The 15,046-nt window shown below is 33.4% G+C and overlaps 1 protein-coding gene across 1 annotated transcript; it reads left to right on the top strand.

Moving 5' to 3' along the window:
- Positions 1–10,253: 10,253 nt before the first annotated feature.
- On the top strand, positions 10,254–11,863 carry LOC125835262 (cytochrome P450 71AU50-like). The gene is made up of 2 exons (XM_049514393.1): positions 10,254–11,120; positions 11,240–11,863. Exons 1-2 carry the CDS (start codon positions 10,254–10,256, stop codon positions 11,861–11,863), a joined length of 1,491 nt encoding a protein of 496 aa, XP_049370350.1.
- The last annotated feature ends 3,183 nt before the right edge of the window (positions 11,864–15,046 follow it).

The raw sequence follows: 15,046 nt of genomic DNA, 5'->3' as shown, positions 1-15,046 counted from the left end.
AACGATAATGATAGCAACAACAAAGAAGAACAAGTAAATGGAAGAAGAGAAAAAGAAATGAAGAAGAAGAAGAGGGAAGAAGAAATCTGAAAAGAGAAAGAAAAAAGGAAGAAGAGGGAGAAAGAAATCTTGAAAGACATTTTAAATTTTGAAATTTAAGAAGAGAGGGAAAACTTTTCAAACATTTTGAAATTAGAAATTGGGTTTATTTTGAATATTTTTAAAAGTTTAGAAGTTTTAAATATTACATTTTAGACCTCAATTATCTTAATCACTAATTAAAAAAAGTTTGACTTGGTCAATCTCTTTTGTCACTAATTTTAATTTCAACACTTTTTTGTCACCTCCTCCTCAATTTACTCTAGAGACTTATACATTAGCCCCTCTTAGGGGAGGGGACGTTATGCAAGAATCTGAATCCAAGTCCCCTTAGAACTACCGCCGGAAACAAGAATCATTTCTTATAGTTTGATGTTTAAATATAATTTGATCAATTTAATTTTGCTGACGTGGACTTCTAATAAGAGGCCAAGTGGAAAAAATAACAACAATAATAGTGAAATCTCACAAGTGGGGTCTGGGGAAGGTAGAGTGTACCACTACCTCGTTGAAGTAGATAGACTGTTTCTGAAAGACCTTTGACTCACGTGCAGAAAAATAGTTCGATAATGAGAACACAATAAACAACTGTTGATGTTGGATATAAAAAAACAAGAACTATAATAATACAACTAGTACAAATATGCAAGAAACCATAACAACTGCAAGGTGCTCTATACTACCACCAAGCCAAATACTTGAATAGGCTAGTAATAAGACAACTCTTAACTACATACTACCTTTATCCGCAACCTCCATTCACTCCTATCTAAGGTCATGTCCTCGATGAGCTGAAAATGAATCATATCCTATCTAATCACCTCTTTTCAATACTTTTTCGGCTTACCTATGTCTCTCCTCGACCCACTATATCCAACCTGTCATGTGGAAAATATGATTTTGCAAAACTACAAAATCTGACCATTAAAAAAGAATGGAACAAATGAGCCATTTTTGTAACGACAATGAAATGGTTGAGCTCAACTATTAACAAATGTCATAAATGAGTCTTTTTCTCAAAGTTTGATGATGTATTTGAGCTTCCCCTACTTTTTATGTCGTTTCTTTTCATTTATTTAGCAAAACGCAGAATATATATACTATGCATAGTTGAAATATGATGTCAATTCAAATGCATTCCTGCATTTGTTTATCTTCTGGTTTTATTGAACAATTATCTAAGTTCTATTTCATTTGTAATGTATACTCAAATATGTTGATATTGATCTAATATGTTAATCGTTCATTAGTTTTAACATATATGTTTCTCTTCAATTTTTGTGTAACTCACTGCACACTTCAATTAGGATTCTTAAAAATTCAGACCCACATACATTTTGGTAAATTCATCGATGTATGAAATGAAACTCTAATCTTTTTAAAAATTGGATTGATATTTCTAATAGTCGAAGCTTCATGAGTTTTTTCTTTTGAGTTGTTCTCTGCTAGATGACAATGATTTTTTTTTTGTGAATTCATCGTTCAGAAGGCAAACCTCAAATCTTTTTTTGGAATTAGATTGAAATTTCTAGCCAATTTGAAGATATGAATATTTAAAGATTGGTTGTATATGAATATTTGAAGATATGCATATTTAAAAAATTGAAGGTATGAATATTTAAAGACTACATTAGAGTTGTATCAAAACCATATTATACATAAACGACAGTTGTAATATAATTTGAATTCAATATTATATATTGTTATAAATTTGATAGTTGCTATTACAGAAAATATATTATACATTTCTGATAACATAAATTAATTTAAATAGTATTAGAATATTTAAAATTCAAGTACATAATACAAGTACACTACATTTTAATACATATTACAGACATCACATATTTTTATCAATGATCCAATCCAAAACAATTTCTAGGTCATATATTGTAATGACCCTGAAGGTTATTTTTGGAATTTTTCAGAAAATAACCATTTTACAACTCCTGATAGTTACCTCGAATCGTGTTTGATCAATTTTTGAGGTTAAATTTGAAATTGAATCGTAAAGTTGAAATTTTTGAAAGTTTTGAGTCTCGGAATAGAATTATGTCAGTTTCATCAACTCTGGAACGTGATTTTTAGGTTAGTAGGACTATTGGCTCAGGGCCTGAGATATTTTGATGTGTTTTGGAAGAATTTTTGTGTTTTGAAAGTTGAAAGCATAAGATAGTTGACCAAAGTGAACATTTGGTGATAACAAGCTCAAAATAGAATTTGATAGTTCCATTAGCTCCAAAATGTGATTTTGATCAAGATGTACTTTTGGTTTGGGTCCCAAGGTTTTTGGTTTGATTTTGACCTATTAGACAGGATGCGGAAAAGTTAAGGTTAAAGTTTGATTTAGTCAATGTTTGAGGTTAGAAATTTCACTTTCAAGTTTTGATCCCTTCATTAGCTCCAAATGGAGATATTTTGTGTAGTTAAAGGTTTGGTTCAGTTCCTGAAGCTTTTGGATTAGTATCATGTCCTTATTTGGTAATTTGGTGATTCTTAAGTTAAAGTTGACTTTAGTCAACATCAGGTTGAGGTGATCTTGTTTGGGTGTTTTTAGGATTTCATTGAGTCTGAAATATCATTTTCAAGCTAGTAGCTTATTTGGTTTGTGTTCTAAAGGTTCCGAATGAGTTTTGGGTGCTTTGGCGTTGTTTCAACAATTTATGCTAACTAAAAGGTTCATTACTTGTTTTAAAGATAAAAAAAATTATTCCAAAACTTCTGAAAGTTTGAGCATGAATTATAGGACTGATTTGTAATGTTTGGTGTAATTTTGATAATGCAAGATTGAGCTTTTATCACGAAATATGAAATAAATATTAACCGAGTAGCAATGATATTTGATTAAGCAAATGAGCACATAATTAGTTTCGATTGAACGAGCAGGCCCGTATCATTATTTAAGACATTTAAAAAAAAGAATTGGGTCATTTCACTATCATACAAGTAAGTTACAACTCCTTTAGTGAAAATTAAAATTGATGGTTTCTGATGTAAATACTGTTGTTCAGGTATTTAAAATTTCAGACTGTGTTCATTTGATATTTTGAGCATATTGGGAACTCTAGAGCTTGAAATGGAGTGATTCTTGCGACATTTTCTCGATTTAATATGGGGGTTAGTATCCAATCCTCATTTCGGCATTCTCTCATGATTTTTTTTTATGATTTTCATTCCTTATCCGTGAATTTCTTGGGGGAAATTTAAGGTTTTATTAGTTTGGACTCAGTTTTTAATGAAAAATGTATATTTAGGATTCTTATGTTATGAATAAACTGATTTTGACATAAACTTGTTGATTCATCAACTATTGTCATCATATATATAAGCTTGAGAATATAGGGTTTTCATAGTAAAGTTAATGTTTGATATATTGAGGATTTCAAGGTCAATTTTAAATCTATTCTCGATGAAATTTCATATTTGAACTCCCCTAAATATGGGTAAGGAATTTTTCAAGAAATATTTCAGATTTGAGTCGGGGTTTCGGACCCGAGTATTGAAGAGTTTTCTCTTAAACTTGTGTTTTTAGTAAACTATAGTTTTGAGCATGATTTCAAATCATTTTTCGTTACGATTTCAGTTGTGAGTTTCAAAATCTTTGGGTATGATGATTTTCTATAAGAATTTCAGATTAACCCTCAACCCTCAGAAATTACTTTTTGGGTCAATTTGGACCCGGTTTCCAAAATCAGCTTTATGAGTGTTTGTTGTTTATGATTTATTATTATGATTCTTCATTGATTAGATATTGTGGATTTGGAGACTCGTCGTAAAGGAAAGACTCAAGTGCCGAGTTGATTGTAATTTCTTTTTTGTAATGGCCTAGTTGATCATTTTTGGAATTTTTCATGAAATTAACCCTTTCGATATCGAGTCATTTCTAACTGAGTTTTGAAAGTTGGCTTCGAACATTGAGTAAAAAGTTGAGAATTTTGTAAATTTTTATTTTAAAAGGTGAAAGTTGTTAAAAAGTGATTTTCGGTGTCTTTTAGAAGTCCGAGTGTCGAAATGGAATTTTGCCGATTCCATCAGTTTTGAAATGTGGAAACTTATCTATGAAAGTTTTCGATTTCATATCAAAGTCTTATTGAGGATTTGAGGTCCTAATTTTGAAAGTTATGAAAATTTAGTCTTTGGGTTGACTTTGGTCAACATTCGGGGTTCGAATGCTCAGGTCGGAATTTCAAGAGTTTCGTTGGATTCGGGGATGATTTTTGGCATAAGGTCTTGATTGAATATTCAGAGGTCCCGAGCTTGATTTGACCTTTTTAGGCATTATGCCAATTTTTTTTGTCACTTTCACGAATGTCGGGTCAAGAAATCTTAGATTCGTGTTCCACAGTTCCATTGAGTCTGGAACATTGAGTTTAGTCAATTTGCATATATGTTTTATGTGTATGGAGTTCCGAGCAAATCCTGAGGGTACATTCGATGATTTGAAAGTGTGATGTTTTTCTAGTGTCTGCTGACCTCATGATCACGAATGATCTCCGCTTTCACGAGGGTCACATTAGTGAAGGCAGATTTGCTTTCACGAAAAGTCAAGTGGATAGACGTTCACAAAAGCGAAAGCTTGTTCACGATCACGACCTTCGTGTTAGCGAAAACTAGTTCGTGAAAGCGAAGGCCGAGGATTTAATCCGAGGTTCGCTTTTGCGATATCTGAGAGGGCTTTAGACCTGCAAATTCAGGGTTTAACCCCTATTTTCCATTTTTGAGCTTTGTTAAACCCTTGAAGGCGATTTTGAAGGGATTTCTTGTGCTAAATCATTTGGGTAACCTTTTGTGACCCAAAAACCTCATTTCCCTTTGATTATTTATAGATATTAACATCAAAACTTGGAATTTTGATTGACAAATTGCAAGGTTTTTCAAGAACTTGAGGTCTAAACTAAAACAGTAATTGTGAACTGATTTTAACCCCTTTTTCGAAATGGTTTTCACCAATGAGTTCCAAATGTCGTGAGTAACCTTTTCAAGTAATTATTTTCGAATTCATACCTCTTTTTTTTGGAATTGGATTTTTGAGTTGATTGACCCATTTGTCAAAGTTTATGATATGGATATTGTTATTTCCGGAATCTTATTATCATTACTTTATTGAAATAGATTGTGTGTCTTTGGATGTTGTTCGGAAAGGGAAAACTCAACTCTTAGATTGACTATTTGATAGAATTAAGACAAGTGATCTTTTAAACCTTGTAAATCTAGTAGCATCGTGTATTGTCCTTCATTGTGTGTGTTGGGAAGTAATGTGAATGAGGTGATTGGCTCGTTGTTCCACTTGATTAATCTTAACGAATAAAAAGAGGATTAATGAAAAGACAACATATTGATCCTAATGCTTTGTGAATTGCCATGTTGTGGACCCTATTTGGTTGATTGATGAAATGCTTTGATAGCATTAATGTAAACATGAATTGCTTGAGTTGTTGTATCTTCCTTGGGAATTTTTTTTGAAAAAACTTTATGAGGACCTCTGTAATGAGTTGGGGGAGCATTACGTATAGTCCCACCATTTTTAAGGCATATTTTACATTTACGAGCCATTTTTTAGGAATTGTGCGACTCTCTTGTTTTTTTGTGTGTATTAGCCTATCGATTTGGCGCCTTGGGGAACCCAATTTTTTTTCTGAATTATTTTTATGAGGACCTCCGTAATGAGTTGGGGGAGCATTACGTATAGTCCCACCATTTTTAAGGCATATTTTTGTATTTACGAGCCATTTTTAGGAAATATGCGACTTTCTTAGTTTTTCGTGTGTATTACCCATGGATTTGGCACCTTGTGGGTTGTGGCACCCATAATTTTTTTTCTGAAAAAAACTTTATGAGGACCTCTGTGATGAGTTAGGGGAGCATTACGTATTGTCTCACCATTTTAAGACATATTTTTGTATTTACGAGTCAACTTTTAGAAATTACGCGAAAAATTACTCAAACTCAATTTTTTTTTGTGCCAAAAACGGACATTCGAGACAAAAGTTATGAGCATTTGAAATTTCGCCATTTTACGACTAGATTTCTAATTTCACTCTTTAATTAAGTTGTCCTTTCTGTGTTATTGACTTTTTATTTATATAGAAGAATAGTTACATAGTAATTTTTTGTTTTAACTTTTTTTTATTTTAAATAATTATTTTTTAATTTAAAAGTGAGGCCCGTAAATTTTATTTATTAAAATTATTGAAAATCGCATAAATGTATTAATAGCGATCATGATCTACTAGTTTTTGCTAATTTATTTAGATATTTCTATGATAAATAATTAGAAATTAACTATATGCTCATGGATTTGACGCCTTGGGGCACCCCACAAATGTAGACCCTATCCTCGAACGCAGACTAACAGGTCTCTGATATCCGCCAACGCGAAAACTCTTCTGCGAACGCGGAGACCAACATGTCAACCTTCCACCAATGCGGGGGCTATCACCAAAACGCAGAGACCATGGGTCAAGGCCCTCCGTAAACGCAGTCTAGTTCTACGAACGCGAGGGACACCAGAACAACAACCAAAATCACCAAATCTCTAAGTCTCTGAATGGACCTTCGAGATTCGTTCCAAACCCGGTACACACAAATCATATATTCTAATTGACTAAACTCGACGTTTCAGACTCAATAGAGATGTCGAAACACGAATCCGAGGTCTCGTTAACCCAAAACTCGTGGAAGTCCCTAGAAATGAACATAATTCCTAAAAAAGCTATCTCAAGCTCGGGACCTCTGAAAATTCAACCAAGACCTCACATAGGTCAAATTCATCCCCTAAATTCAACGAAATTCTCAAAATTTTGGTCTGAGCATCCAAACACCAAATGTTGACCAAAGTCAACCCAAAGGATAAAATTTCACAAATTTCCAACTTAGATGGCCCCTATTTGATTTGTTGATAAATTGCTTGAATGCATGAAAGTGGACTTGAATTGCATGAATTGTTGCTTCTTCCGTGTGATGTGATATTACTTGTGTGCATTGATTGTTGAACACCATGATGAGACATGTGAGGGTTATAATGTCGAGGTCATTTCCGACAAGTGTTTATGATGTCGAGATCATTTCCGACAAGTGTTATAAAGTCGATGGGAAATAGTTTCGGCTAGTGACTTGATATAAAGTCGATGGGAAATGGTTCTAGCTAGTGATTTGATATAAAATCGATGTGAAATGGTTCCGGCTAGTGATTTGATATAAAGCTGATGGGAAATGGTTCTGGCTAGTGATTTGATATAAAGTTGATGGGAAATAGTTTCGGCTAGTGACTTGATATAAAGTCGATGGGAAATGGTTCTAGCTAGTGATTTGATATAAAATCGATGTGAAATGGTTCCGGCTAGTGATTTGATATAAAGCTGATGGGAAATGGTTCTGGCTAGTGATTTGATATAAAGTCGATGGGAAATAGTTTCGGCAAGTGATATTGTGCCAATGAGAAATGGTTCCGGCGAGAAACTGACTATGGTGATTTGATGCATTTTGATGCTTATGTGTGACTTGTTAATTGTGATTGATGCACCTTGTTACGGGTGTATGATCTACTTGACATTGATATTGACTTACGTGACATGTGTTGAATTGTGACTATTGTGTTGTGATTATTGAGCCTTTTGAACTTTATATTGTAGAACTATAAGCTGATTTCTGTGCAGATTGTAGTTGAGGAGGTTCGGTTGGGATGAAAGGAGTATTCATTTCCCAGTTTTGCTGCTTTGTTTATTAGGTTGCTTGTTGGGAATGGTATTGTTGATACTCTTAGACTTTACTTTTTCCCCCTTTTTCTTCCCGGTCCAATATTTGTTCTCGAAGGTCTTCGTTTCCGCTTCTACACTTGTGTAGGTTTTCGAGCCCGGTACTATGTGATCGTCCTTCTTTTCCTCATTCTGAGGCTTGTCAAAGGACTATTGAGAGCTTTTCCTATTTATTAGGGAAAATGCATAAGTACCCCCCAGCCTATACCCGAAATCCCAGAGACACACCTAACCTTTACTAAGGTCCTATTAACCCCCCAAACTTATTTTATATGTAATATTCTATCCCTTTTTGGCCTACGTGGCACTATCTTGTGGGCCCAGCGCATGTTGACATTTTTTTCAAGGATAGTGCCACGTAGGCTGAAAAGGGGTAGAATATTATAGATAAATTAAGTTCGGGGGGGTAATAGGACCTTAGTAAAGGTTAGGTATGTCTTTGGGATTTCGGGCATAGGCTGGGGGGTACTTATGCATTTTCCCTATTTATTACAAGAACTTGTAAAATAGAATTAATCTTAGGGCTTAATTACTATGGGAATGCACAACATTATCCATTCCTTTAATGTAGTTTAACATTAAAAGCAAAGTTTCACCCTATTTCAAAATATATATGGTAATAAAAGATTTTGCATTTCAGAAATCCAGCAGCTAGTTTTCATCCAAAATATTTGAAATTTGAAAAATTCACTTATTTTGAACTACTAAATATTTGTAGTTGTCTAGTGGTGGTCATGTCATCTCTTCTTCCCTCAAACCTATGAATAGAACTAATGTAAGTTTCATTAGAAGTACTAATGCTGTTTGAAACAGTGGATTGATCAACACATATATCCCAAAAGTCCCTAGTGTAATAAGAGCATAATAAAGTTATGAAACAACAAATATATTTCCTATAAACACATACAATAGACTGTATGATACCTTTATAGATTGAGACTCTAACGTCACACAACCAAGAAAAGGTGTATCATCTTTCAACTTCTCCAAAAATTCACCGTCATATTCTGCGTAATCTGCTCCATGTTGGATTATCAGTTAGACGAGTTTAGTGAATACATCACCATATCTCTATAGACGGTGGAGTACGCATCATTGCAACTTACAGTTCATTAGTAACCACAATTTCTCATCTTTTGCTATATTCTTTTTCAATGAGGGGATTTACCGTAACTAACAAGCAAATCAAGTCTGGAAAAATGGCCAATTAGTTAATTAATGATAGTTTTGTTATGTATTTTTGCATGGAAATAAGCAGTAAATCATGCAAATACTTGCGGAATATACCACCATTTGGCAATTTCTCAGCATGTTCCATTAATACAAATCCATCAGAGAATTTTTGTGTTGAAACGTCATGGTCAGTCTACTTTATGATTGTGTTATCTGTAAAGAACAGTTCCATTTCTTCGTGCACAGAAGAGTAGTTGGGATGGACCCGATCTAAACGACCATTTACAATGGAGTCACTCTTATTTGGCTTCAGGAAGTCCTTCCATCTTTCGATATATGCTTATTAAATAGTGTTCCTTTAATCTTTGTCCCCTAGTATTGATAAACGGGTGATGGCAAAAGTATAGTAAACTTGAACGATAGTTTAAGCTAAGTAAAAGTGTCAATGTTATTACCTCTTCATCAATAAATATTATCGTTCAGAAAGTCTCTTCATGCCTTGTATTCTTGTAAGGTATTATTGCACCCCCTTTGTATAACTAAGACTCTCATCACTCAATCAACGGAGTGTTTTGGTATCTTGTTAATTGGTACACTCTGTTTTGCTAGTTCAATTTCAGTCGCCATCTGCTATTTAAAATGCAGGCTTTCCTGATTGTTTTAAAGAGAGGATAGTGAGGAGTTGTGTATGTTTGATATTAGTATAAAAAACGCTATGCATGTCTTATGTTTAAAAAAGAAAAAAAAATCAACCAAATATGTTGTTCAATGTAACATGATTCTTGTCAATGGATTTTTGGAATTGTAGCCATACAATGAGTTTGGAATTGCAACCATACAATGAATTGAATAAATAAATGAAGCTGGCCCAGACATTAAACACTACTTTGACATTGTTGCCTTGACTTCTAGCAATTCCTATATATAGCAATTAAAGATGGAAGTTGACACTGCTAATTAATTCTAGGATATTCCCGGCGCGAATCCGGATTTAGTCGGGCTCCAATGTGAGTACCGAACACCGGGTGGGAAACCAAAAAAAATAAAAATCTAGGATAAGAGTATCAAGTGTGTGGTTTAAAATACAGGACGTTTGTAAATATAACTAAGTGGCATTTGAGGGGGTTTATTCTAAAAGTAATTTATTTGGATATTGGTAGAGTTTTTCTTCATTAGAGTGTATGTATAGTTGATTGAATTAAGACTGAATTTTTGTCTTCAAACTCAATGATTTTGATTTGGGCAACTGTAATGGTTGTTTTATTTGTACATGCCGTGTATACAAATATTCAGAAGAGAAAAAGGTTTCCTCCAGGTCCAACAGGGCTTCCCATTTTAGGACATCTTCATTTGTTAGGGAAAAATCCTCACCAAGATTTACAAAAACTAGCCAAGAAACATGGTCCTATTATGTATGTGCGATTGGGACTAGTACCTACAATCGTTGTGTCGTCTGCTGATGCAGCTGAGAAGGTCCTCAGGAGATATGATCACATCTTTGCTAGTAGGCCTCATCACCAGACCTCTCAATATTTGTCTTATGGTCAGAAGAATTTGGCATTTGCAAAGTATGGACCATATTGGCGCAACATGCAAAAATTGTGCACTGTGCACCTTTTGAGCAATCACAAGATTCATTCATTTCAATCCATGAGAAAGCAAGAAGTTGAACTTCTAATTGAATCGATTAAAATGGAAGCTCATCATCGCGTTGCTGTTGATCTTAGTGCGAAGATTACGTCCTTGAATGCTAACTTGACTTGCTTAATGGTGTTTGGCAAGAAGTACATGGATGAGGACTTTGACAAGAGGGGATTCAAAGCTGTTGTTCAAGATGCTGTGCATTTAGCAGCAATGCCAAATCTTGGAGATTTTTTCCCCTTCCTTGGTGTTATTGATCTCCAAGGTTTCACTCGTAAGCTCAAGGATCTTTCGAAGGTGTTTGATGAGTTTCTTGAGAAAATTATTGATGAACATGTTGAGTATCATGACCGGAAGCAAACCAAGGACTTTGTAGACATCATGATGGACATAGTGCAATCTGGAGAAGCAGAATTTCAGTTTGACCGTACTCACATAAAAGCTATCCTCTTGGTATGTACTTTCATCCCATTTTGTTATATATACTAGTATAAACTTAAGATCGATACCACAAGCGTTGAGAATGAAACGGTTTGTACTAATTAATTCCCCTGTTTCCTTTTTCTATACAGGACATGCTTCTGGCTGCAATGGACACTACAGCATCATCAACGGATTGGATACTCGCAGAACTTCTTAGGCACCCTCAAGTGATGAAAAAACTCCAAAAGGAGTTACAAGAAGTAGTAGGTGTTGAAAGAATGGTAGAAGAATCGGACCTGGTGAATTTAAACTACTTAGAAATGGTTGTAAAAGAGGGCATGAGGTTGCATCCTGTAGGGCCACTATTTTATCATGAGGCCATGGAAGATTGTGTAGTCGATGGTTTCCAAATACATAAGGGATCGCGAACAGTGATAAATTGTTATGCAGTTCAGAGGGATCCTAATGTTTGGCCTGAACCTGAGAAGTTTTTGCCAGAGAGATTTGTTGGGAGCAGTGTAGATTTTCGTGGACATGACTTCCAACTTCTACCATTTGGCTCTGGGAGAAGAAGTTGTCCTGGAATGCAATTGGGAGTTACCGTTGTCCGCCTTGTGGTGGCACAGTTGGTGCATTGCTTTGAGTGGGAGCTTCCAAATGGTATTCAGCCTTGTGATTTAGACATTGATGAGCACTTTGGGATAGTAACATGTAGAGAAAAGCCTTTGCTGGCTATCCCTACTTATAGACTAAAAAAACAATGCAAATTGTAAGAGAAGAAGTAATAGTCTTTCTAAATTTTACATTTTATTACAACCAACATTGAAAGTTTCTACTCTTACGATTTTGTGATTGTTGTTACGACCCAATTTTCCTAAGTCATGATGGCACCCAGCTATTCCCACATCAAGAAAATCCTGACCCGGTAAGCAAACAACGGCATAATATTATGTATGTATGCATGTCTATTGCTTTGCAGTATCATTTGTGAAATGCATGGTAAGGAAGCATATGAAATGATATTCATGTAGATAATCTCATGCAATAAACTTGTTATTTCAATGCATGGTAACTGCAACTAAAAGTAAATGAGAATTACTTGAATATGATGATTTTTCTATAAATGAGTAAATGAGATCTAATCTCTAACATTTCTACATTCAATAAAGTAACTAAATTAGATAACTACAAAGTAAATGGGAATTACTTGAATATGGCAATTTTCGTATAAATGAGTAAATTATGAGATCTAATCTCTAAAGTATCACTATTATTACTATAAAGGGTCAAAAAAAAACTTTGAACTATGCAAAATTGAATGTAAATGTCATCGTAAATATTTTGATCTAAAAATATCATTGCCGTCAATAATTTGGTCCAATAATGCCCCTACTGTAATTTAGTTTTAAAAAATGTCATAATGCTACTTTATGCGTCAAAATGTCCTTTTCGTAATAAATGTATTTTTTTTTCTTTCTAAACATATTGTATTTCTAATAAAAAAATTACTTTTAGATAACCTTATTCTTCTTTTCTTTTAAACTACTTTCACTGAAAAATAAGTAAAAAATATGTTTTTTTTCTTAATCTTATTTTATCAATTAAAATAGAATAACGATATGTTCCTTTTAGCTAATGATATAGATCAGTAACCCCATTATCAATTTCATTTTGATAACAATAAAAAAAATTCTAACAAAATAGAAAATATTTGTATTTCTTATTCTTTTTTCAAATTGACGTAGGATAAGATTTTCTAATTAAAAATTGTTATTAGGAAAAGAATGTATTTAAAAAATAAATAAAATAATATACTTATTGAGGAAAAGGATATGTTTGACCCATTAAGTAATAATAGGAGCATTTTTAGAAAATATTGACGACAAAGATATTTTAAGACCAAATTATTAACTGAGCATTTTTACTCAATTTCACATAGTTCTAGGATATATTGACCCTTTTTTCGTAAAATCAATTAGTCCTTACCCTTTTAGGGGTCGTTTGATAATATATATGTTATAAGAGTCGTGCAAGTATTAGTAAAACAGAGAATAGTTGTGATGGAATCTTGTACTCCCTGAATTCAATAATTGTTTTGCTTTAATTATCCGAGTGAGCTTTTTTAATTGGGGATAAAAATTAACTTAATTTCGGATAGGGCATTAATATCATGACACATGTCTCTCCATTACTCCAAAGCATATATACACCCTAACTTAGACGGTAAGGATATCAGTGTCCTAAAAATATAACATAATGTATTTAGATATCATTTACAATAGCTTGGGAATATATTTGTTCTTTTTCTAAAAGTTGAATTATATTAAAGGATGTATTTCAATAATCAATACTACGTACGTAATAAATTACAAGTACATATGCAACCCTTTTGGGTTTTATTTGCCCTGAATTTCTACTATAAATATGTTTTCCTTTTAGGAAAAGGTTTAGGAGTAGCTAGTCCTTTTCTTGTAGGAAAGGGTTTTAGGACTCTATAAATATAAACTTGTTCCTTCTAACTTAATTAGCATTCACAATGTAGTCTTAAAGGCTTTGAGAGTTTTGGTTAGGGGGAGAATTTGTGGGTCACAAGCTTGATACGTTATCACTTGTGTGAACCTCCTATGTATTCCGAGTGAATTGGTTGAAGTTATTTCTCTCTATATTTTGTACTCTCATGTTTATATAGTAGATTGCTCATCTCCTTTGTGGACGTAGGTCGATTGTCCGAACCACGTTAAATCTTTGTGTCTTTGTATATTTCTCTTTTGTCTTTTTACTCGTGGTCTTTCGAGGTTTACTTTGCTAGCTTCCGCATTACACCTAATTATTTCGATCATAACAAACCCTTCATATATATATATATATATATATATATATATATATATATATGTCCAGCGCCTAAAGGGCATATATAATTTCAACCCATTGCATCAAAAGGGCATGTCCCGAAGGACACAGATCAAAACAGGTTCGCCTGAAGGTGAGCGAACTGTAAAATCAGTTAACGTCGATGTTATTTCTTCCATTTGTAAATTCAATTGAAAAACTTTAGTAGGAGTCTTTTACATTTCCAGTTACAATTGAAAAATGTTGATGTTATTTCCTCCATTTTAAGCTTGATGAAAAATCTGAAAATGCATTTTTGTTTGATATAGTCTTCAATGCAAAGTATATCTGCTATATAATCTTATAAGTGGAAAATTGATTATAAGTAGAAATGTTGTGTTTAATGAGGATGAAAGTTGGTACTTTAATTGTGGGAATGTGAGATTAAATATTCAATAATTTCATCTACTGATGAAGAATTTGTTGGAAAACTATATGCACAACGAAAGCATATCAGAATTTTACTACTTACATGAATAATAGATAACCAACCTCTTGAAGCGTGAACATATACATTCAAGCGAATTAGACAGACCTTCAAGCGAATCTACAAGATAGACAATAGCTATGGTCTTCTACAGTGATCTCAAGTTCACATCCGAACTCTCTCAATACTTGGGTGGACAAGTATAAATAGAAAACCTTTGATCTTTCTAGGGTTAGAAGAATCCCTATTTATAGAGATTTCTTCCAAATCCAAAAAAGAGAACAAAAAATAGTCAATTTTTCTTCGACCAGAAAAAAATACACGCATGTTTTCTTTTTATAAGAAAAAACACGCTTGTCTCCCCTTTTCCCTTAAGAAATAGGATTCTAAGTTCTAGTTAAATATGAGCACGATAGGGATCACAAAATTAATTACTGAGGCTTCCTATTATGGAAATAATTCCAAATAATTAATTTGAATTATTCTTACCATAATAAATTACAAATCATTCCACTAGAAATTTGTAATTGTACTCCTCTATTTATATTTTGAAATTCCCCACTAAACACTTATGTAATTTTCCATGTTAAGATTACAGATACTAATCAATAAATTAAATTACTGATGAATTTAATTTAAT

This window comes from Solanum verrucosum, unplaced genomic scaffold (genome assembly GCF_900185275.1).
Source record: "Solanum verrucosum unplaced genomic scaffold, falcon-dt-bn FXZP01001278.1, whole genome shotgun sequence".
Lineage (NCBI taxonomy): Eukaryota > Viridiplantae > Streptophyta > Magnoliopsida > Solanales > Solanaceae > Solanum > Solanum verrucosum.
Note: the sequence above shows the minus strand (reverse complement) of the source record. Positions and strands in the feature narration are given on the sequence as shown.